A 24,333-nucleotide genomic window follows, 5' to 3' on the forward strand; every position below is an offset into this window, starting at 1 on the left:
TGTTAGAAGCTGTACAACACTTTCTTTAACGATAATGAAGCTCACCTGATACAGTGAAGTAATAATGTGCCTGCAGACGGGTGTTTCTTACTCTCTCATTAAAATTGATTGGGCAGCTTCGTTGGCTTAAGGTTGTGATTAGCGACAGTCGTGCAGCAGCTCTGCCAGGCCGGATTATAGAGCATTCACTTATTACTGTGTTTGAGCTGAGGGGCCGCACATCAGTTTGTTCATTATTATGGAAAAAAAACTTAAATGACTAGTTGAGTAAAACCTTGTGATGTTGGAGTAGCCTATGTTGATTTCAGTTATTATATCAAATATTCAACTGGCAAAGACAAGCTACAGCTAGACCTTTGTTATATATTTTGTTGAGTTGTGTACTTCGATTATCCTAAATGTTTCCAACAGTGTTCAAACCGAAGAAATTCACAAGTTTACGCACGGTAACAGGGTGTTTCCTTCAATCACCTGCTGTTACCTTTTGGAGAAAGGAAGTCGGCAAACAAGAATGAACTTAAATACAAGTAAAACAAAACCTCCTCCGTGATTTTTTGTGCCTAACATAGCATCGAATGTAGCGTCGATGGTTGTTTTAAATGTGGGGTTCACCACAAGGAAGTGTTTACTTGTTTCACTCAAACAGCTGGATTACTGTACATTAGCTGTAAGACAGCAAGCAACGGCACACATCAAGGGCGTGTGTCTGTGTCTTTTGAATTCAGGTCAACTCTCATTGAATTCAGCACTCACCAGAGACTCTGGTTCTCTCTCCTCTTTTTCCCTTCTCCTTTCTGTAACAATCATGACAACATCAGCATTTAGGTTATAAACTCCACTTCCTCAGTGCAACTCGGCACCGTTACTTTCTGCTTTCACGTCTCCATATTAGACTTTTCACATTTTGCCCTGTATTGTTGGCTACTCTGAGGAACATGGAAAGTGATCAGGTTGTCTTTGCAACAGTGGCACCAGCTATAATACCACTTTAAATGTTAACTAACACATTGTACATTTTAAGTCATGATGAAATAATGATGATGAAGTTAAAAAACCATCTGGGTTTGGTGTCACAATGTTGCAGTGGATTATTGACCTCGGAGGCTGAAGTGTATTTAAAAGATGAATAATTTAATAAACCAGCTTTGAGCTCTGCTGTAAAATACAGAACAATATAACAGTGACAAATAGACTTCGGAAGGTTTTCTACATAAAAGCTCATTAATGGAAACTTGACAGTTTTATTCTTGAATGGATCACAGTCAGACAGGAAGGCGGAACCAGTTAAATTTTACACCTCTTTTCATTGTCTTCCTTCACAGATCAAAATTCAATTTCAAGCTGTAAAGCCATGAAGTGTGGATTTTTTCTTCTTTTTTGTTTTATCAGAAATCTTGGATGACTGTTCCACCCTCATGAAATTCATGGACTCTCTCATGCAGGAAAATATAAATAGACATTTTCCTGACTATATGTGCTCAGTACTTCAGACTGCAGAGGAGGCTGATGTTTTATGCACATTTTGTAGCAGCTGGATCAACTTCAGGACCTTTGTGCTGTCCATTATATGGCAGGATGACTGTATGAGTGGGCTTTTTACTGTACGTACACCCTGCAGATATTTACAGTCAAACACTGCAGCACTACGCTCAACACAGCACCAGTTTGTTACTTTGGACTCGTGCCTGTGAGGTTGGATTGGAGCCTACAGAGCCTCTATTCATTTTACAGCACTGTCACATACACTTTGCTAAATTGAGTTGAAGTACGTATGTTAACTCTATAGATATAATGTGATAACACAATTTATTTTGTAGGCATTAGAGCTGTCTTTGTTCAAGTTTGAACAAATTAAACTGCTCTACAGAATTCACTTGAATGTGTCTTCTGCAGCTTTGCTACATTAAGTGACAAGCTAACGTGGTTGTAGCAGAAAAGCTACATGGGCTAGTTAGTACATAGTATAATGAAAACATAATTTAGGATGTAAGGCTTCATTAATGATTATTTTCATTATCAGTCAATCTTATTAATATTTTCTAATGTACTCAATTAATTGTTTTGTCTGTAAAATGTCACTAGAATTCATTCAGTCCAAGGTAACATCCTTAAATGTCTAGTTTTATTTGACTAACAGCCCAAAAAACTAAATATTTTCAGTTTGCAATCATGTAGGACAAAGAAAAGAAACAAATCTTCATATTTGAGGAGCTGAAACCAGCAACTCCAAAACAATGATCCTAGAATTAAATTAGATTTGTGCTGTCATGTTTTCAAACAATCTCATTTTTCATTTCATTTCTTTCATTTCTTTCAAGCACAAAGGCTTTGCAAAAGATTACTAGTTGATGTGTTTTTATTTCAGGTAAATACTTCAAACACAAAAAGGAGCGGGATGAAAATAATGACTTAAAGGTCCAGTTTTTAGGGATTTATGTAGATTTGGGGGCAGAAATGGATTATAAACTTCATAATTATGTTTTCATTAGTGTTTAATCACCTGATGCTAAGAATCTTTGTGTTTTCGTTACCTGAGAATGAGACTTTATATCTTCCATGGAGTATGCAATGTTGAAACACTATGTTTCTACAGTAGCCCAGAAGGACAAACCAAAGACTGGCTCGAGAGAGGGACTTTCAAATTTTAAGCAGCCACTGTAGGGTAGAGTGAGAAGAGGGGTGTTCAGTTGGTCTCCATCTGCAACTTCAATCACCCCCTCTGTCTGATGAACTTACCCCGACCAGAACATCTCACTGCATCAGTAACAGCGATTTTATAATGGAGTGGGAGTATCTCCAGTCTGCTCTCAGTAGACTCCCTCTGATGTATCTCTCTGTATTCAGACGGCACCTTTTCCTTCAGGATATTTTGTGTTTGATGCTACGTTTATGAATTCTAAATCATTTATCATCAGTCACATTAAACACAAGATGAATGGAGAAGAGGAAGATTTCTGCTATTAATTATTAATCTGTTAAATGTGAATGTAAAAAACGTTTATCTTTTAATCCTCTGCGAGGTTTGTTTTTATGCCTCTGCACGGGGCGACAGCTGAGGGTGGAGGCATTTTGTTCTGGGCTTGTCCATCCGTCCATACATATATACGTCTGTACGCCCGTCTGTGAACTCAATATCTCAGGAACGCCTTGAGGCAGTTTCTTCACATTTGGCACATTCGTTCACTTGAACTCAAGGATGAACTGGAATTTTGTGGTCGGAGAATTAATTATCTCATTATGAAATAATTTCCTGCAAATCTCTGCTAGGATAAAATTATGAAGTTATGACATTTTACATCCAGAGGATTTACTATGACATCATTAAGTTCTGCAAAAACGCTTGTTCAACGCCATAACTCATGAACAGAAGTGGAGATCGAAGCCATATTGCACATTTGGTTGAATATTTAATTGTGTGAAACATCCTCAATTTGAAATGTGTAGCTTCTTTGCAGCAACATCCACATTTAAAGCATTGTCTACTGTCACAGAATCAGGTTCATTCTGCCACAGCTCTTTGAAGACAGGGTGAGAAGGGTTATCCAAGGTGTTTTGAGTACTTGAATGAGTCAAAAATCTTCATAATCCGGACATTTAGTCATTTTTCAAGTAAAAATGGCAAACATTTGCTTCTTAAATGTGAGCATTTGCTGCTTTTCTGTGTCACTTATGACGGGACATGAAGATTCTTCTGCTTTTGGACTGTTGGTTGGTCAAAAGAAGCAATTTGAAGTCGTCACTTTGGGTTCTGGGGAATTGTGATGAGCATTTTTCACAATTTTTTTAGAAATTTTACAGACTAACCGGTTAATCACGTAAAGGTAGGCGATTCTGGAGAAAGATAGTTGATGAGTCTCACTGCAGGTTGTCAAATACCGACACTTTGGGTGAGAATTTCAGGCCAAAAACCCAGAGAGTCGATATTTGACGACCCGAGAATGAGGCTCAGTATTCACTGTCATTCTCCAGAATCCCCTTACCTACCTTAAACCCTGAAAATAATCAGCAGGTTGAACAATACTTAAAATACTCATTAGTTGCAGCCCAAGTCTTCACTGGATCTGTTTTATGAGTCCGCACAGACATGAATACAAACTGCTACTTGACTTGTTTTAGGCGTTATATAACTGTGAGGCTGTAATTCTAGTTTCTGAATGATTCTCTAGCGGTGAACACAACTTGTTAGAATATCAACTCTTTCCTTTGAATTTCCATATTTGATTCAACATTATCAAACCTCTCAGATTCATTTTTCTGGCTCTCTGGAGGCCGTGCCATTGTGAAAATCAATTTCATTTCCACTTCAGTCATGAAAATTCATCACATATTCGCAGTCCGTTCCATGAAACATATGAATTAAATCACTGAACGAGTCTGAATCTTATCATTCATCTCCTGTAATGACTTCTCACTGTAACCAGCTGCAGCGAGCGTCTATGAATGACCTGCAGACGGATGTGAGAGGGAGGACGTCCACAGAGATCCTGTGGGAAGATTTATTGATTGTTTCTGTGGAAAATAAAACGCCAGCGTCGGCCAAGTCCGCTTCTCTTCTTTCCACCAGAAGAAATGATCGTCCGTAGCGAACGTACAGAGAAAACGGAAACCAGTTAGAGGAATAAGTTCGAGAAAATATCGTTTCATCCATCTTTGAGTTCCTCTCCTTTCTGTTCTGTTTGTTTTTCTCTCCTCCATGTTTCATTCCTCCGGTGCATATAAGCTCTGACATGCTGTTTTGTCTCACCTCTATCTGCTCCCTTTTTCTTCTTCACGGTTCACTAAACACAAACTTTATAATTCCCCGTTGCTGCATTCTTCTCTCTTCAGCAGCTCGATTCTTGTGCGGTTGGAGGCAGAAGGTGTGCAGCAGCGGCAGCGTCTGGCTGACAAGCACTCTCCGAGACCATAAATCTCCAAACATATGAGAGGCAGCACACATAATCTGTCAGGCTGTTCGCAGGGTGGATGCTTGTGTGGATGGTTTCAGCATTTTAAAGACTCTCGAACATTATTAACGCAGAAGGAGCCCAGCCAAACAATTTAATTTGGTGCAACAGATTATCTAAGTGTGTCTTTATTGTAATGTGTATGTCTTCTGACACGATTGTTAGTGTTTTCCTACATGTTTGCGTACACATGCATGGCTGAGTGTCATGCCTGCATGCGCTCAGCTTGTTGTAGCCTCCAGAAATCAACCGTATAGCGCTCGCGAGGACTAAGCAAAGACCACAGACGCAGAAGGCAATCGGAGCTGGCTTCACATAGCACTGTGGGAGCTCATTACTGTATTCTTTGGGCTGGAAAATGTCTGTCAGTGAGGATTCATTAAAAGCCAACCTGCTGCAGCAGCTCCTGGTAGTGCTGTAATGAGAGGTCCTTCACAATTTGGGCTCCCCAGTGGTTCAAATTGGACAGGTGAAATATCTGGTAATCTGCATTACAGATAGAAGCTGCCGCGATCGGGTTTGGCTTTGTTGTTGTCATTACAATGCTCGAGTTCACTCAGTTCTTTACGGATCGGTTGAAGGCAGCTCGCTGTCGTCTGCTCGAGGCCAGAGCACTCTGCAGAGTAACATCCATTTATTTTGTCTTTCTTCAGAAACATTTCACTGCTGCCTGCCCAGTTTTTATCGTCATTTCTACACGCTCCTCTTTCCTTCTTTGAAACTTTAATTGAAGTGCTGTTCAATAGTTTTTGTGCGTCATCATTAATGCAGGTGGACTATTCTGAGGGCAGTCTGGGCGGATTCAGACTCTAATATCGTCGGTTTATTTAACCCAGTGGCTGTGCTGCTCTTTCGAGACGCTCTAAATTTATCTCCAGGATTCAGAGTCATTTTTATTGAGCCTCTGTTGGTAGAGGAAGATGTACAGGCTGCATTGTCTGAGGTAAACTGTTTATTTGTCTGCGTGTAGTCTTTTCCAGTCGCTGTTTTGTTTCTTTGCATCGATTTCCTGGGGCCATTTTGTGTTTCTTTTGTTTGTGCGTTCTCCTGTTTTTTTGGGGTGTCAACTCATTGATTATTCTGCTATTCTCCATCTTGTAAACTCATTGCACTGTATAGAATAAAATCTTGATAGGAAAAAAATAAAATAAAATGCAAGTCTCCTTCATAAACAATCCAAGGCACACTGTAGGATTTGTGCAAATTTAAAATGCCTTATTTTACAAGGCAATTAGGGATGCATATATTAACCTGTTTTCTTCATTGATACTGACTTTCAGTTGATAATAAAGCATGTGAAATATGTTTGATGTTTTAAACGGTTTAAACCACTGGCTTGATCTATGTTTGATGCAAAATCAGGGGAGGATACATTCAGAGTTAAAAGAGCAGATAAAATAAACATGAAGTTACCTGATACTGAACACAGCATGACTTCATTTTAATTGTGCAGCTCTTCAACAACTGTCCCAGCAAAATCCAACCCATACTGGGGCCACTCAATGGCTAAAAATGTCATCAGTTTGTATAGAATTACTTGTATTTTAATTTAATTGCATTTTCTTTAACCAGTATTTTGTCTCAGGTCCTCTGAGCTCACAGTCTGGGCCGCTAGCTGCACGGCTAACTGAGCTTACAACAGTAGGCAGCAGTTAACAGTTGCTATGGTGATATACTGCCCCCTTTTTGTTTCGATAATGAATTCAACAGATGGCAGATTTCTTACAAAAGGCACCTGTAAATTCTTAACTGCAATTAATTAATTAATCATTAACATCTGAAGCCATATATGTCTAACAGTAGCTTACACACCTCGATTGTATTGCACCAATGACTCTCAATATCCACACAGGAAGAGAAAGGGAGGCCATCACGGCAGGATTAAATCTCTCACCATCAACTGTTCTCTCTCTTTACCCGTTTTTTCCCTCCTAACTTCTTATCTTGTGTCTTGCAGACTCGCACGCCACGTGTGACACGACTCAGCCCAACACAACCGGCTCTCGCTGACCAGGCCAGCAGGGTATCCTTCGCGTCAGCGGAACATCTAGAGACCATGTCGGAGCCCGATATCCCCATCGGCTTTAACCGGATGAACCGGCTTCGCCAGAGCCTGCCGCTGGCTCGCTCATCCAGCCAGGCAAAGCTGCGGGCGCCAGGTCAGGCCAGCGTTTTTAAGGAAAAAATCTACACTGTTTCTTATGACCTTCACTGAGACGCCATATGGGTCCATCTGTCAGATCAGCTACAGTAGAAGCCTGCCGAGAATCACTCAAACCCTTCAAGTACAACATATTAACAAATGCAAGAGTTAGCTAGCGTATTAGGTTTCAGTTCTATATCGTCGTCTATTAAGATTTCTGGGAACTCACCTTGGACCTGCCAGTTCATGTCTAAATTTTCATGAAAAAATTCACGTAAATACTTCATGCGACCTTGCAAAATCCTGTAGCTGCCCTCCAAAACCTTTTTAGTTATGATTTATTGAAGTTTATTGAAGGGCCTCTGAGCTACATTTAAAAAAAGTCATAACTTAAAAATGAATTAAGTTTATACATGATTTTTGGGGGAAGATCCACACCATGGACTGGGAGAAGTTGTGAATCCCTGAGTGATTTGGTGAAAGTGAAAATGACCCAACAACTATTGGAAGGATTGCCATTAAGTCCGGCAGTCACTTTCAGTGTCTTAAACTTGATGATTTCTTGAACACTTGAACATTTCCTCGAGCGCCACAGAGCTTCTTAAACATTTAAAATAAAAATACACCTTGAAACTAATGACATGTACTTTAGCACCACTGTTTAATGCTAATCACTAAATGATCAAGATGTAGGTACGCAGGTATCAACAGTACCTGCTTAACATCGCGTTCAGATTATCAGTGTGAGCATGTTAGCATACTGATGTTAGCATTCAGCTCAAAGCACTACTCACAGAGCTCGCCTGTCGACTCTTAAGCCGCTTCCTGAAGCACTTACTATTCCTTTTTAATTTCTCAATGTGCTGCAGCTGCCTTTAAAGTACATTATGTGGCATGCAGTCAACAACTGAGACTTCCTACCTTTCACTTTGACTCTTGCTCAAACATGCAGCACAGTTGGTAGTGCAAAAAATTTAAGTAATAACAAAATGTATGTGATTTGGAGCACAGCTTTCATCTGTGTGCGCTCTGCGTCCTTCAGGGGATTGTGGGTAAGAATAGCCAGACAAGCATGCCGGCTTGCATACTGCAAATTGTGACTGGATGCAGTAGGACATCTAGATATTTTTGGATTTCTGCAGGACGTAGGATTTACTGGGACATCTTTTTCTGGCATCTTGACGAGTATGGTAGGATAAATATTGGAACACAGGCCTGGTTAATCAATACGGCTAAACTAGAATTTTCAACAAAACTTTATTAATCATGACCTCTGCTGACACTCTGGAAGCTTCATCTAACTCACCTGCAGAGCAGCAGCTCCTCACAGCCCTCCTATAACAGCCTCATGTCATGTTGTTTTTACACATTTCACCTGCAAGACTCACACTGCAGTTTCGGCAGCAGAGGAAATGGTTTGACACAACTTCCTGAGTCACGCTGCTCTCTCCTCCTTCTCCATCACTTGTCTCTATCACAGTGAGATTGTTGTGATACAGTGTCGTGTAGAAAAGCTGCCATGTTGGTTTCCCGTGTCGCTCTGGGAACAATGAGACTGTGAAACAAAAGGCCAGTGATTCGACTGATAACATTCAGCGCTCTGAAGCAGTGGCTTTTCAACTGATGATTCAATTCATCCACTTTTAGAGGGCAGCTCAAGTTAATGTTCCCTCATTTTCACTATCAGCCTTGATGACTGTGGATATCTCCGGTCTATTGACATCACTTTGATTGACAAGTTGGGAGCCAATCGCACACTGGACGTGCTCATGCATGAAAACTATTAATCTTCTTTGATGTTTTTGACAGGACACATTAGTAGTGACTGTAAAGCAGCGTCCTCTCTCAGGGAATCACTTATTTGGGTCGACTGAAGGCATCAAGTGTTAGTAAACCGGACGTAACCCTCTGAGTGTGGAGTCAAAGTCAGACTTCGGTCCACTGCCTATATGAACGCTAAATATAAACAGAGCTGTCTAATGCTTCCAAATGATGCTGCCAAGCTGCCTGTCGTCTTTGATTAATGGCTTTTGCGAAAACGAAATCATCTGCTGCTTTAAAGTATCTATCTCACATACGAGGAGGAGGAGGAGGAGGAGGAGGAGGAGGAGGAGGAGGAGGAGGAGGCGGCAGGAGTTATAAAATCAAAATGCAACCAATGATTGATTGTGATTCTTGGCAGAGCATCTGTTAAGAATTTCTCATTTTTATGCAGCAGCACAATGTTGAAGCTTTAGTAATAATATATCCATGTAGAATACTATAAATTTGTGTCAGCGTATGGCAATTTAAATGTGTCATGTAACCGCACAAAGCTAAAAATAGCTATTTTCTGGGTTTTTTTTTAAAGGAAAAGGTTTTAAGCAACATGTGCCACCTTTTCTTTGGTGTTTAAACTGTTCTGTAAGACATCTATCACTCGACACTGGTGGTATTTTACACTTGCAGCTTCCAGGTGGATGATAATTATGTGTCGTTTCATGAGGCTTTATATGTGGAGGTGTGATACGATCCACGGCACGGATCAGAGTGAAGAATGATGTTGGTTAGCAGAAGTTACAAGAAATTCTTTCGCCTCATGAACCAATACCTCAAAGGCAGTTAAGGCAGGGCAATATATTATATTTACATGATATCATGATAAATGTTGTCTTTTCTGGTTTTAAAGGTTGCATTACAGTGAAGTGATGTACCTGTTTACTTGTTCTAATGCTTATATTTACACACTTTGTCTTTATATCCATATTGCTGATGATTAATCATCAAAAATCTCAACGTGCAAGATGTCAACTAGATGGCAACGTCCCTCCAACACTTGCCAATAAGCAAGCGCTCCCCATACTACATCTTTCCAATGTAGCTTTTGTCTGTATGTGTGCTATCCAGGTCATGCTAGTGTCATGCAGGTGTTGGCAGCAGCCAAAAAAACCCCATAATTTAACAGTGTTGAAATATTTTGGATCTCGGCGAAAACACGAGTCAAGTCAGCAGCAAGTTTGGAGTTTTATTTTGCAAAGAAGAAAAATTGAGAGCGTGCAAACAGGAGGATTAGAAGTTGTAGTGGTGAGGGGAAACAGGAGCCAATTTGCACCACATTAAAACAAGTGTTATGTATGTAACTACGGTTCTGTGAATCCTGACTGACTGCCAGATATGTTTAGTGTTAAAATGGCTGAAATGTGTGAGAAATGGGTTTTATTGAGTTGACTCTTCTCCACGCTCAGCTGGCACAGAGACACTGATATTTTGAGGTGAAAATTGTCCCTCCACTCTCTGTTTTCATCACCACCCCTTTAACCATCTTGGATCTCCCTCATTGCTCCTCCCCATCCATAAATGCAGGGATCTTGTTCCTCCAGCTTGGAGAGGAGACTCGCAGGGTGCACCTGACCCACGAGCTGACCAGCCTGGACACTCTGAGGGCCCTCATTGTGCACATGTTCCCCCAGAGGCTCACCATGGCCATGCTCAGGTACGCATGGATTACATGAAACACATACATTGTAAATACACAAGTTATTGAACTGTTTACATGCTCATTGATTGGCCTAGATGTTTGTGAACATCTTCAGTGCTGTACTGCAGGTTTTATCAATCAGTCGCGAGGTGAGCAGTTTAAGTGACACATTGAAATTTCTTCCCGAGGCACAGAAATAAAAATAATAACTTTTATAAACAGACGGAGAATGAAAGCAGGAAAGAATCAAACAAGGAGGCGAAAATCAATAAAGCCAAAGCAGCTGTGAAATAGCATCTTTCAGCTCACAAGTGAATATCCATAAAATCTCATCTTTAGAGTCAAGGCTTAAAAATCATGAGACGATAAGTTAAAGTAAAGCTGGAATGTGAACGTTTCTCTTGTTTGTGAGAGGAAATATAAACTGTAATACATCCCTGACTCCGAAAAAGTAGGGAAGCGGTAGGTAGGTAAAATTGGTAGGTTGTAAATTTGTCACAAAAATCTGCGCTCATACAGTTTTGCTATGGATGTGATCTGTCCCTTTACAGCAATCAATATTTGAGAGGATCCATTTTGCTGTTAATTTGTATTCAACCTAGGACGTGGAAGCTAGCAAGCTAAGCTAACAAGCGGTGGAGCAAGTGGAAGGTACATAGCCTAGCTTGTTAACTTCAACACTGATCAACCCGAGGTGTTACTGTTTGTTTATTAATACCCGGCCTAACTGAATATATGTAACAGGATTATGTACTTACACAACAAAAGGTGTAATTAGATTACAGATACATTCATTAAAAAACAAGATTGCTAACAGGATTACAGTATTTTACAGAAAACACACTCATTATTAAGCTTAAATCAAAGTTATCTTATTTATATTATTATATTTTTCTTATTGAGGTAATCCGAAAGTAATCAAATTACCTTACTTTCATATTGTGATACTTGGAATATGTTACTGACTACATTTTTTAAGAGGTAATTAGTAAATGTGTTGGAATGCAATTTTAAAGTAACCCTCCCAACCCTGGTTATTTCAACACCTGCTGAGTCATCTGCAGTCCCTGCACACTTGCAGTGATCGATACACATTATACAAAGGAGGAGGGCCGGGTTAGTGTTAGTTGGCTTCCCTCCATGGCTGCAGATGTGGAGCTGGCAAACGACCAGACTGTAACGCTCCCAGCAACAGGTAGTCTGTGACCTCAGCTCTTATCAGAGTAAGTAGTAGTAAGTGCTCAAATCAGAGATGGGAGCAGCACAGGGTGCTATCACTGCAGAAACATAGACTGAATTTAAATGTCTTCTTTTTGGCAGTGACATGTTGACTAAATAAGTGAAAAAGTCAAAACATACCATTGTTTTCTTGTTGAAAATGAACTTCAGTTTGACTTTAAGCTCAGATGTAATGTTAAACTGTTAAACAAGTTTGTGTACGAGACAAAATCAATATTCAGTAGTTTTCATCAGGGTGTTAATTCTCGATTATCTGTTTAATCTGCTCTGAAACTGCTCTGCGATACATTCAGTTCACATTGTTATCGTCAGCAGGCCTCTCTTAAACTCACACTTAGTGAATATTACACTTCTGATGAGTTCAATATGAGATAGATTCTCTCATTACAGGCGCTTCATGCAGTTAAAGAGGCTCCTGATTCCTCTCTTAGTCTTTAAATGAATGTATATCACTGATTATTAGCGGGTAATAGCTGCTGAAATTGTCTTTGCATCTACTCTTTATCAGCATTTTGATTATTTCTGTTTTTGTTTTGATGACTATTGATGTTCAGGTCTCCCAGCACGGCTCTGCTGATCAAAGATGAAACCCGTAACGTCTTCTACGAGCTGGAGGACCCGCGGGACGTTCAGGACCGCTGCGTAATTAAGATTTACTGCAAAGAGCCCATCTACGGCACCTACCCTGGACACCACAACCCACACCTGGCTAATGGAGACCTGCGGGTGAGTGTTGGTGCTCGTGTGTGCACATATTTAGTGTCATTTTATTCAGCCACCTTTGTGTGAGTGCAAATATGATTCAGCACAGTCCCTTAGAGAAGAGAAAGGTGAGATGTTGTTCAGTATTCCTGACTCTTCACCCGTATGAGTTGTGTAGTATTTCAATGCTGAAATGCCAAGAAAAGGATCCTCCTTTAGTCACAGTCACCTTTTCCTTCATCACCGATTCATTCTGCCGTCTTATGACTCATAGATTAAAGAGCGAGACAAACACTTGTGTCTTTCTGGCGGCGGCAGATAGCAACCGACCACATCATCCATTTTTTGTAATTCGCCTTGAAAATTGTTATATATTCTGCCCCACACCAGCAGCCTTCTCCCACGTCACACTGATATTATATCCGTGTGTTTACAAACACTATTTTGCATTACATAATGCGTCCAAGCAGAAGTCGGCTGAGAGCGTACGAGTGAGTCATGTGACCTTACTCCAGCAGTGCTGCTCTTGGACCAGCGCCAGTCCTTCACATCATTGGTGCTGACTCGACCGGATGTCGACAGCCTGTAAAATGACATAAACACCAGTCAGAGCTGATAGACTGCTATCCAGTTCATCTGAGGACCGGGTCATGGTGGGAGAGCGGGATCAGCGCAGTAAAAGTATTGGCAAATGGAAAATGTACTGCACTTAATAAAAAAGGCTTCAAAACTAGTCACCTGAACGCATGAGGACACACACATGCACGTGGTCGGCTTGATGTGGTTCAAGGATATTTTTTTTAAATGTAAAGGTAATCAATCACCACAAATTTCGTATTTCTTTCTTTTACAATGCTCTGCTTAGGTTTAGGCACAGTACCAGTTGGTTAGGGTAAGAACAACATCGTGGTTTGGCGTAAAAAAATATCTATTATGGTCGGCACGATCACGGATGGAGATGGTCCGACTTCCCGTCAAAAACGCTGCTTATTTAACATCACGTTTACCAGAGGTTTAATGCTACACAGGTTTACAGCAGCAGCACTGCAGCCATTGATTATTGTCATTTTATGTTGAATCTGCTATATTTCCTTTGATTAATCATTTGGGTCCATAAGGTAAAACAAGTTTATTTGTATATAACCACTCAGACACGAGGCTTTTCCAAATGCTTTACAGGGGCATAGAAAAACATTAAAAATAAGATATTAAGATAAAACTAAACCTGCATTTAAAAGACAATAAAAACTAAAAAAAGCAACACATAAATAAAGATTAAAGTGAAATTACAAACAATGTTTTAGTTTAAAACCTGTATATTTAGTTTACAATGACTCATAACAGAAAAACAGCAAACAAATGACTTCAAACCAGCGGTTACAAAACTGAGGAAATTATGTGTTTGGCCTGAATAATAATTATATCACTCTCTGGGCTGTGAAGCTATAATTTTATTCAATTACAATGAATTTTTGTGCAATCTGTCTGTGCTGCATGTGTCCTCATCACTCCCACAACAACAATAAACAACAATTTATAGCAAAAACAGGCCGTCGATCGGTCATCACTTATTATGAGCTATACTTGTACTACTGTTGTGTAAGAAAACATTTTCAACCCTGCTGTGCTTCTCCGTTTGTTTTGGTCCATTTTGGAAGACTGTCAATCAAACTCAGGTTCGGACTAAACAGGCGTTGCAGTGCTGTGTTTAGGTCATATTGGTTTATTTCAGCAACTCCTCATTAAAAAAGTGAGTGGAATATAGAAACCACACATTAACTATGCCCTCCAGTAAAATACAAGTCTCTAATAATAACATATGATAATGGTCATCATCAGTGAATTTGTTCTTGAGCTATTTGTGTCAGCAGAAAGCTTGAATAGACAAAAAGGTGAAGTGCTGCACGGCTCGTTGTCAGTCTCAGGAGTTTTATTTTACCCGGGTGGGTCTGTGTTGTACTGATGATGCAGGAGGACGTCATAGAAACTGACCCATCAATCAGTATGTTTGAATCCATTGTTCAAAAAAGTTGTGGTATCCCTGACTATTATAAAGCATGTTGATGTTTATTTTTCGGGTGATCAACTTTTTGGTGACTCAACTAAGTTGTTTCAGCGCTGGGTAGCCCTCTTGGCATGTAGATGCAGGTGGTAGCAACAATGTTTTGAAATGTCTTTAAAGGAGTTCTTCTTTTATTCTCCTCCTTTATCTTTATCGTGGGGTTATGGGATTAAAATCGATCAAAATTAGTTTTCCATTTTGCTCATTGAAAGCTGGATTTCCAACCTCACCTACTTGCGCAAATCCAGTGTGTGTCTGAAGAAAACAAAACACCTCAAAGGTGACACAGTCATCGTCGGAGTATTTTGCCTGCAGGTGCATTTTTCAACTTGTCAAGAATGCTGCAGTCAAAGATACAGGAGGAACAAAACTGGAAAATCCTCTTGCTTCTCTGGATCGGTGTGGCAGCATTTTTTTGTGGCCACGCCAAGTTATGTCAGCAGAGAACACATCGTCGGCAGAAAAACTGTGAGGATTCGACAGTTGCTTAATAATGCCACACTCGGTAACATGAGGCAGGAGCAGCCTGGTGAACATTTCTTCTTAACAGCCTCTGGAGCTTGTGAGTTAATTGAACTGTGGTTGGGGATACTTCTTTGTTTTGAATTGTATCTTTGGATAATTGGGAAATCCCTAAGTGGAGTATATAACCTTTGAAAAATGAACTGTTGCTGTGGTTGAGTTTATTTAAATTTAGAGTTTTACTTAAAGAAACGTGGATAAGGAGAATCCTGACCCCAAGGACTAGTTTAAAGAATTTCAATACTGATACCTTGATTTAGTTTTTTTTTTTTTTACCAATTTTATGAAGTCTGTTTTAAAAATAGATTACATTACACAGACACATGGTCAGCCCCATCTCTAGGCGTTACCTTGTCTTTTTCCTGCATGCCTAAGGGCGCACTCACACGAGGAAATCCGTACAGTCAAAGTTGATGGACAGTGTTCACCTGCTGTCGAACTTTTGATGTGAAGATGCTGCTTACTTAAACCCAGACGCAGATTCAAAAGATGCACTACTCGTTTATGTATATTTGTATATAAACAACTGTCCATATGTTCTGTTATTTATGTAGCATGAAGGAGTTTACAAACTTCCATTTCGTTATGCAACTCTGTGTTGTATAACGACGAATAATGTACCTTGTACTTTAATAATAACTCCTTAATTAATGCCCAGGTGACACCCCTACTTTGCATCCCCCTTAACTGTTCAGTAGCTTATCTGAATTCATCAATCAGCTGCTGGCAGAATGAACATCAGCCTGATTAGCATGATTACTAATGCTGTATGCATTTGGTTGCAGCTGTAGCAAAGTAAACCATTACCAGTACACAGACAGAGTGCCGGATGTCTTTCAGTTTTGCCCTGTTAGTGTTTTCTGTGCATTTTGTTGCCGTCTAATTACACTGTGATTATGGAAATGAGAGAGCGGTAATTTAAAGAGTTAGAGAATGCTGCTTTTATGGAATAAAATAAATTATAAACCAGATAAATTACATTACAGAAAAGCAGACATATGCAGCACGCACGCTGTGAAAAATGAATCTGCATGTTAAATAGCCGAGCTGATGTGAGCGCTGTCGACGGCACGGCATTTTTGACACATTTGTCATTTTCGTTGCCGTCAATCAAACACCCCTGGGGCCTTTTGTTTACATGCTCATGTGTGTGATTGCTTTTCAGCCTGCCAGTGTTTGTGTGCTATTCACAGCTGCCTGCTAATGTTTTGGAGGTCAGCTGTTAGTCTCTCTCACGGGATCGTCTTCAGGTTGCGCCCATAGCTCTGAAACCTTCCTAGCATTTTACAGCCTTATCAAAACGGCTGGCTTACCTTGAGTTTTATGTGTGTCAGGCACATTGCTGCCTCTGCCAATATCAAGGTGAACGGTGAGGACATGTGTGTGTATGAGCTTATTGAACCCCAGCCAGCAGAGCCAAGATTATTCCATGATTGCACACCACAAAAGCGTGACCGGGATTACTGAAGTCCATCTGAGCTGGCAACTGGCGGACGGGAAGTGGTTAAGGATGAGATTGATTGGCAGATTTCCCTCGGCGGGAGGCCACATTTGAATGCCGCCATGGGACGAACCTTTTGGGGATGTGTACCTGCGATAGACGTGTTGTGACTTCAGGGGGTCTTGGAGGTGGAGAGAAATGTCTTTATGTCTTCAGCTCGGCTAAACGATGGTGTCGATACAAGGCTGTTGCTAAGATACAAGATGAAACATGATGACACTAGAGTCATTAGTCTGCTGCGAGGCTGTCCACAGGGTGTTGTTGTCAGAGACCTAAGGGTTATTATGTAGAAATATTGGTTTTTCACTTTGCATCGTCTTCAGAAGACAGCTATGTGCATCACGAGCAATTACAGTGTTTTCCTCTTTTGTGTGTCCTCGGTGTATCTATAACTCTTAGCTGGTGTCCTCTGACGCAGGGCTTTCACTTACACTCTGCTGCTCTGCTCCGCATTGTTTTGCCTTTCTCTCTGACATTTGGGATTGATGCCAAAAGATAATCCCTTCATACTCAGTCCATCAATAAGCTATCAAGTGCAACTTAAGGCGCACTTAGGGGGGCAATTTAGAGTCTTTCCTGTCAATCTTAAAACTGCGTCTATGAATTGCTGTAAAATGTTACAGTAAACTGCGACATTAAGTTTTTTTTAATGGCTAGTTTTTCGGTCATTTGTCAAATTTTCTTATTTCTAAAAATAGCAAATCTCATACAATTTCAAGAGGAAACTGAACCTACATGTCTAATTGACCAACAACAATCTGCATATGACTGCAGATATCTGTAGGCATAGAATAAAAGTTTGCTCAGTGTTTTATTTTTTTTTTATTTAAGTTTTTCAGGGTGATTTCTCGTTTGGTTTCTCCCAAAGTACAACAGGTCTCCACCACATCTTTACAGAGACCTGTCTGTCCGACATCTTTACAGAGACCTGTCTGTACGATATCTTTACAGAGACCTGTCTGTCCGACATCTTTACAGAGACCTGTCTGTACGATATCTTTACAGAGACCTGTCTGTACAACATCTTTACAGAGACCTGTCTGTCCGACATCTTTACAGAGACCTGTCTGTACGACATCTTTACAGAGACCTGTCTGTACGACATCTTTACAGAGACCTGTCTCCAAAAAAATAAACCTTGAAATAAACTTGAATGAATTGCTTGAATCTCCTCATGATATAAATTGTTATATTGGCTTAAGGCTTTAAACACTGGTAAGCTTACAATAGGACTTAAACAACAATAGAAGATAATTGGACTGTGTTATATCTTTTCAGTTCCATCCAGTCACATTTTTCAACAGTTCCTTTGTTAGCAACACATCTTGCTTGTGTTTTATAAATAATCTTTGTAAGCAGCAAACCTTCTGTGGGGCTTTAGACACTTCATCCATCCATAACTGTTTAATTTACTGTTAAACTATACTTCCCTGTTAACTTGTGTGCCCTCACAGTTGGGGGAGAAAATAATTATCTCATTGGTTTGTAGATGAAAAGGAGCTGTGAGAGTGATCAAAGTTTGATTTATTACTGCTGAAACTAGTGGCTGTTACAGACCCAAATCATCACTGTTGCAAAGCTCCATGTTCTCTGTTAAAAAGATCTTTTAATAAGCTCGTTGTCATCAATACATTTTTCTCATCCCACAGAATGTGAAAACGAGAGGGTTCATTTTCTAATTGAAAAAACTTGATTAATTTTACTCTTAGGTCAAATTCTTTCCGAGTTAGGAATGATTTCCTGCTCTGTGATACTATCTCAGTTCTATATCTGTTGTTTTTATTTATTTATAGAGGGAGATGGTGTACGCACCACAGGACTCTCCACCCAACCGCCGCCTCAGTAACCCACCGATGTCTTCCCAGCATTCATCGTCCTCTGCGTCCCCTCAAGCCTCACCGTCCCGCGCTCGCCTCCTCTACAGCGGTGGCAGGCCTTCTTCCTACGCAGGGCCGCCCCACCACACCCACTCCCTGCCGCACCCGCACTCCCAGTCCCACCACTCCTCTCCCCACCAGCAACCACAGCTCCACCAGCCCCATCACACCCAGCAGGCCTTCGTCGCCTCCTCCAGCGCCATCCTGGAGCGCAGGGACGTGAAGCCTGACGATGAAGTGGGGGGGTCCAGGAGCATGGTGCTGCTGCGGGGAGACGAACGTGGGGGAGGGGGGATCTATGCGGATCCCTACTCTCTGGGTCCAGACCCAAGTCGGCTGAGTCTGGCAGGAGGTCCTCACTCCCCTCTACCAGCCAGAGCAGACCCTTATGGGTCCTTATACCGCCGTGGAGGAGGAGGAGGGGGAGGTGGAGGAGGAGGAGGAGGTGCTGGATCAATGCGTTCACTCACCTCCTATACAGCAGCTGCTTTACAAGGAGAGCTCATGGAATCTGGTGCTCTCTACAGACCAGGAGGACCGCTTTATAATGATGCCTATGCTGCGTCCATGTTGGCGATGGGGCTGCGGGTGCCACCTCCTTCTTCCCCACAGAAGATACCCGAGATGAGGGATTCGTACGGAGGCACCATGCCCGGGCGGGGCTCCCCTGGGAGGCAGAGTTTGAGAAGGGACTCAGTGACCTCATCAGTGTTTGGGGAAAGCCCCAAAGCCCGGGGCCAGGGCTCAGGGCTGGGTCTGACCTCAGAGCAGCTCTGCCTGATGGCCGGTCCTGGAGGGGAGGGAGGCAGCGCTGGAGGCTTCGGATCTCCTCTGTTAGGAAATGAAACAGAGACCAGGTAGGAGGCCGTCAACACATACAGTGTGTCTGCATGCGTGCTGTTATTCATGAGTATGACTGTGATATGCATATGTTGAGTACGATGTATATGTTTACTCCCTGTAGATACATGTTTAGCACAACACAACAATATTTATGCATCCAGAAGTTGGGACGCTTTGTAGAACGTTAGTAAAACCAGAATGCGATGATTTGGACTTCAGAGGAGAACTCACAGGGAGACCTGTTATAGTATTCAGTATGAATTATGTAAAAAACATGTCCGACATCTGTTCTGAGTATTGTGTGTGTCTATGGTGTGTGGTGCAGGGAGCGTATGGAGGCCATGGAGAAGCAGATAGCAAGTCTGACCGGGCTACTGCAGAGAGTTCTGAGCAGAGCGCCTGAGGCAGAAAGCCCGTAAGACATAAACACACACACGCACACACACACACACACACACACACACACACACACACACGTGTACAAAATGTATGTAAATTACATTTTGGCATATATGTCACATATATAATTATTAATACATACAACATATATGTACTTTTATTAATTATGTGTAATATGCAAACTATACATATATACATGATATGATTATATGAACCTATATCTCCATGTAATAATCATATATTGTCTTACAAGTGAGATATGGCAGCATCAGTCTTGATATAGGGGCATATATGTAATATAAGTATGGGTTGTGTATTTATTTTTGGCTGCATGTTTTTCTGTCATTAATGTCAAAGGCCAAGATTTACCCAAAATGGTTGCCAATGGCAACCTTGTAGCTGTGCCTGTCGAGGCCTGTAAAGCAACACAGCACCTGTCAGTGATTCATTCAGTGGTTCACGTACAAAATCTTAATTTACTGCCAACTACTGTTGATCATGTAGGGAAGAGTGAATAACGAGAGAGGGTTTCAGACTCACACACACACACACACACACACACACACACACACACACACACACACACACACACACCAGGAAGTATGTCATGAATGAAGTCGCGAGCAGCACATATATTTCCCACATTTTCCACCATATATCAGCAGCTTCTCAGTAGCTGAGTCGATAGTGTGTTCTGGCTCTAAGTACTTTAACACTTGCCTCTTCCAGGGAGAAGATTGAGTCAGCCAGCGACTGCTCGGGAACTGACAGTAAGTGCACACCACCAAAAAGAGAAAGAAAAAAAAAAAAGACAAACTGTTTCCTATCACTGGCTGTCACTGCTCCCCACTGCTGCCTGTTTGATAGCCACATAAATTGGCTCTTCTTCCACTCACGGAGCTGCCGCTATTTCATTTTCTCTGCATAATTCTTAAAGTGCCTCATATGTGATTGTAATGGCTGACTCTGCAAGCTTCTTCGTACTGTATGTGCCGGCTTTTGCTGCTGTGTAACTGGTGCTCATGCTTCTTGTTTTAGCTGGACGAACTAAAAAAAAGAAAGGTAGCTATGTGAAATGTCTGGTACCCGTTCCCTCGTCTACCCCCCGTGTCCTCAGCTTCCTAAAGTGTGTTTGTGTGTGTTGTCTTGAAGGACCCAGCTAGTTCTCAGCTGGCGTCCTTCACTTCTTGCTTGTTTTCTGTCGTCTGGAATAAGAAATCATTCGAGTTACATTCATTCTGAAACAAAAACACGCTGTTTTGTTGAGGTTTTCCTGTTAGTTTTTTTTTTTTCACTCCGACTGAGTTATTTTTAGTAGCCAGACATGTTCTGTGTTCAAACAGTCCAGTGTGCTTTTGAAAATATGTCGGCACTCTTAAAAAATAATTGGCTGTGCTCACACCTCTTCAATAATGAAATATAAAACCGCTGCAGCCACAGACATGCTGATGACTGCATGTTTTGAAAGCTGAATAAGGGCAACATGATGTGATGTCTTTTGATAATGTTCAGTTTGAGTCGCTGGTTCTCAGAAGTTTTCAAAAGGAAGAGATTTTACATTTTTAATTATTTTTTTCTTGTTATCTGATTGTGCACAAACATTCAAATTATTTCATCTTATGTCATATTAAAGATACGCCTTGATATTTTAAATCTGTTTCAACTTAAAATTGACTTTTCTGTGGACTGGTTTTATTTATTAACATTTATTTCTGCTATCATTTCAGTAAAACTTTAAAGACCTGTTATCTCAGCCCTTTATGTTTCTATTTTTCTCATGTTAAGATCAAATTTCCTTCAAATAGGGCTGCAACTGACTATAATTTTCTGTATCAATTAATCTGCTGGTTGTTTTAGAGATTGATAGTTTAGTCTATGAAATGTCAAACTATTGTGAACAATACTCATCACAATGTCCCAGAGCTCAAAGTGATGTCTTCAGATTGCTCCATTTGTCCAACCAACAGTCTAAAAACCCAAAGACTCCCTGTGTACTGTAATAAATGACAAAGAAAAGCAGCAAAATCTGAAAGCCCAGTTCAGACCAAAGATTTATGACGAGACAAAACCGTTTTAGAGCATTGCAGGGAAAAATTGCGCTGTCTGAGCTCAAGATGGCAAACGCCGGTGTGGTTCCAGGTAGGGCACATCATCTGTTCGAACAGTCAATCACCCATGTAGCAAAGTCCACTGATCAAGTCAGTGACAAATTGTGAGCTGTACAAAATGAGTTTTTTGCACAGAGGAAAGAGGATTTTTTTTTTCTCAAAATACAATCCATGATGCATTGGCCATGTGGGACTCTGGTCTTGCGACACACTGGCAGAAACCATGATGTGTACGTTTCAACTCGCTGTCGGAGAGAAAAGAGAGCGAGAAAGCGTAGGTGCTAACTGTCTATCGATCTGCCGAAAATGAGAATTGAAACCGTTTCAAATATTCAGAATCTATCCTACTATGCAGGCACCTTTTTGCCATTTTCCTCAATGCATCTGTAGCAATGTAGCTGTAGCAAGTACGGTCATTCATATTTTTCGATGCCATAAATTATATACAGCTGTAAAAACGTCATCAGGAAGTGAAAATGATTTTTAAAAAAGTACGTCCATCCAATCCTGAAAACAAGACAAGAGGTTGGGGAGTTTCACCTGCTGATAAAGGAGCTGCAGAATTACCTGATCTCTTCCAGGTGTATTTCAGGATGTCAGTGGTCCAGCTTGATTTGCTGCTAGCTACACGGGAACCACACATTCAGAAGAAGATCGCTAATTTTCATGAAGCAGTTGATCCTGAACAGCGTCCGTGACACACGCACAGCTCGTTAGGACAGGATGCAAAACAAACCCTGAAAATCAAACCTGTCCCAAAGAAATTTCTGACGGACGAAAGCTTTGGAGTCGGTGTGTAAACATGACTGATACAACATGGGGTCGTATTTACCTTTAAACGTGAATTGTGAGTGGTTGTGAGTTTCAACTCGTCTCACAGTGAATCTTTAGTCTGAACAGGGCTTCACATTTAAGAAGCACAACCAGCAAATGAAACCATTAATCAACTGTCAAAGTACTTGCTGATTAATTTTATTTTCCTTCACCAAATTGATTAATCGACTTACGGTTGCAGCTCACAAACTGTTATCTTGCAGTTAAAATCAGACACTCCTCTTCTTAATCTGAAGCGGTGATGCAGCAGAAAGTCGTTTGGGCGACTGTGAGGAGTTTCAGAGGTGTTGCTGACTGTGCCTGTCAGACGCTCCTTTAAAGCTGTCTTTAATTATGGTGAATTATGGTGAAAAAACCTGCACAGCGGTCAGAGTTTCTAGGACACACACTGCAGCTGAAGTAGGAATTCGTCACCTCGTCTGCAGAGGTGTCGGCGCTGTGGTGTTAGAGACTATCAGTAAAAGTCTTGGTCTGGTGGTGACACAGGAGTCCAGAAAGTGTCCTTAAAATGCAACTCTTCTATCTGTTATCGATGGATTGTCTCATAGTTAACTTCCCTTTGTCTCGTTCTGCATGATGCGTGTGACTCAACTCCCTAATTACTGTCAGAGCAAAGCATTCATTGTCATTTCAAAGGAGTTGGAAACACTCATACATTCAGGCTGTCTGAGGACTCTTTTATAATGAGAGCTACTTGGATTCAGTGAAATGCTGTTTTTCACTACTGACCCTGTTTGTCCCCATGCTGTTTGTCATTGTTAAGTCTACATAAGACTGTAATCTCCACCCTTGACCTGCAGCACAGATAGAACTTGTCCTGAATTGAATTAAAATCCTGGAACAACCAATCATCTGCATGCATTCAGCCAGTCAAATTGTTTTTCTATTGGATGGACGTCTGAGGTCATGAGAGTCAAACCTCTGGAGATTTGGCTTCTAAAGAGTCAAAGTTTCTCTCATGTGTCCTTTTCCCTCAAGCATTTGATTTGCGAACAGCATTTTGGGACAACTTCTGTCAGCTCTGCTGTGCTCTAAACGAAGCTGAGAGAGAACGTTCTCTGGATTTAAATCCTGCTTTCTGTCGGGCAGCTTTGACACCGTCGGCTCCTTTGGCCCTGATGCCACCTCCGCCCTCGGGGGCCCACCAGCCTGTGACAGTGTCCCGTCTGCAGATGCAGCTCCACCTACAGGGCCTGCAGCAGAACACCAACGCACTGCGCAAACAGCTGTCGCAGCTACGCAACATGCAAGTGAGTGTACGCAGAGTCGTGGATTTGCTGGTTTTCGAATGATTGCCTTTTTGGAGTCAGTAAAACTAAAATGACTGGCAGGTAATATCACCGACGTGTCTTTGTGTCCCAGCTGGAGAACCAGGACTCGGTCTTGTCCCTGCTGAGGCAGACGGAGTCGGAGCTGAGCCTCATGATGCTGGACGCCATGCGCACGCAGGAGGACCCGCTCCAGAGACAGCGCCTCCTAGTGGAGGAGGAGAGACTCAAGTACCTCAACCAGGAGGAGTTGCTCATCCAACAGCTGCAGTGAGTTCAGAGCGAGAGATTGATGCAACAAGAACAAAAAATAAAGGGTCATACCAAAGTGTGTCTGAAGAACCCAATATAGTAAACATCTTATTGAAAGTCTGGTGTGCTTCGTAATCTTGGTCACTTGTTTTCTGGTCAGATACTTCATGAATTAAGTCA

At 41.3% G+C, this 24,333-nt stretch overlaps 1 protein-coding gene across 3 annotated transcripts in view; it reads left to right on the top strand.

Annotated features, from left to right (window-relative positions):
* The window catches only part of srcin1b (SRC kinase signaling inhibitor 1b), a 113,629-nt gene that overhangs the window by 70,904 nt on the left and 18,392 nt on the right, over nucleotides 1-24,333 (top strand). For 2 of the 3 annotated variants that reach the window (XM_084342601.1, XM_084342603.1), the window contains exons 5-12: nucleotides 6,904-7,105; nucleotides 10,432-10,561; nucleotides 12,340-12,511; nucleotides 18,366-19,306; nucleotides 19,618-19,707; nucleotides 20,421-20,461; nucleotides 23,723-23,883; nucleotides 23,996-24,171. In XM_084342601.1, coding sequence (XP_084198727.1) covers nucleotides 6,904-7,105; nucleotides 10,432-10,561; nucleotides 12,340-12,511; nucleotides 18,366-19,306; nucleotides 19,618-19,707; nucleotides 20,421-20,461; nucleotides 23,723-23,883; nucleotides 23,996-24,171 — 1,913 coding nt within the window. Of the gene's footprint in view, nucleotides 1-6,903; nucleotides 7,106-10,431; nucleotides 10,562-12,339; nucleotides 12,512-18,365; nucleotides 19,307-19,617; nucleotides 19,708-20,420; nucleotides 20,462-20,729; nucleotides 20,754-23,722; nucleotides 23,884-23,995; nucleotides 24,172-24,333 lie in introns of all 3 variants that reach the window. The other variant, XM_084342602.1, reaches the window with a different exon arrangement.

The sequence above is a fragment of the Pagrus pagrus genome, assembly GCF_965226575.1.
Source record: "Pagrus pagrus genome assembly, chromosome: 21".
In the NCBI taxonomy this organism is placed as follows: Eukaryota; Metazoa; Chordata; class Actinopteri; order Spariformes; family Sparidae; genus Pagrus; species Pagrus pagrus.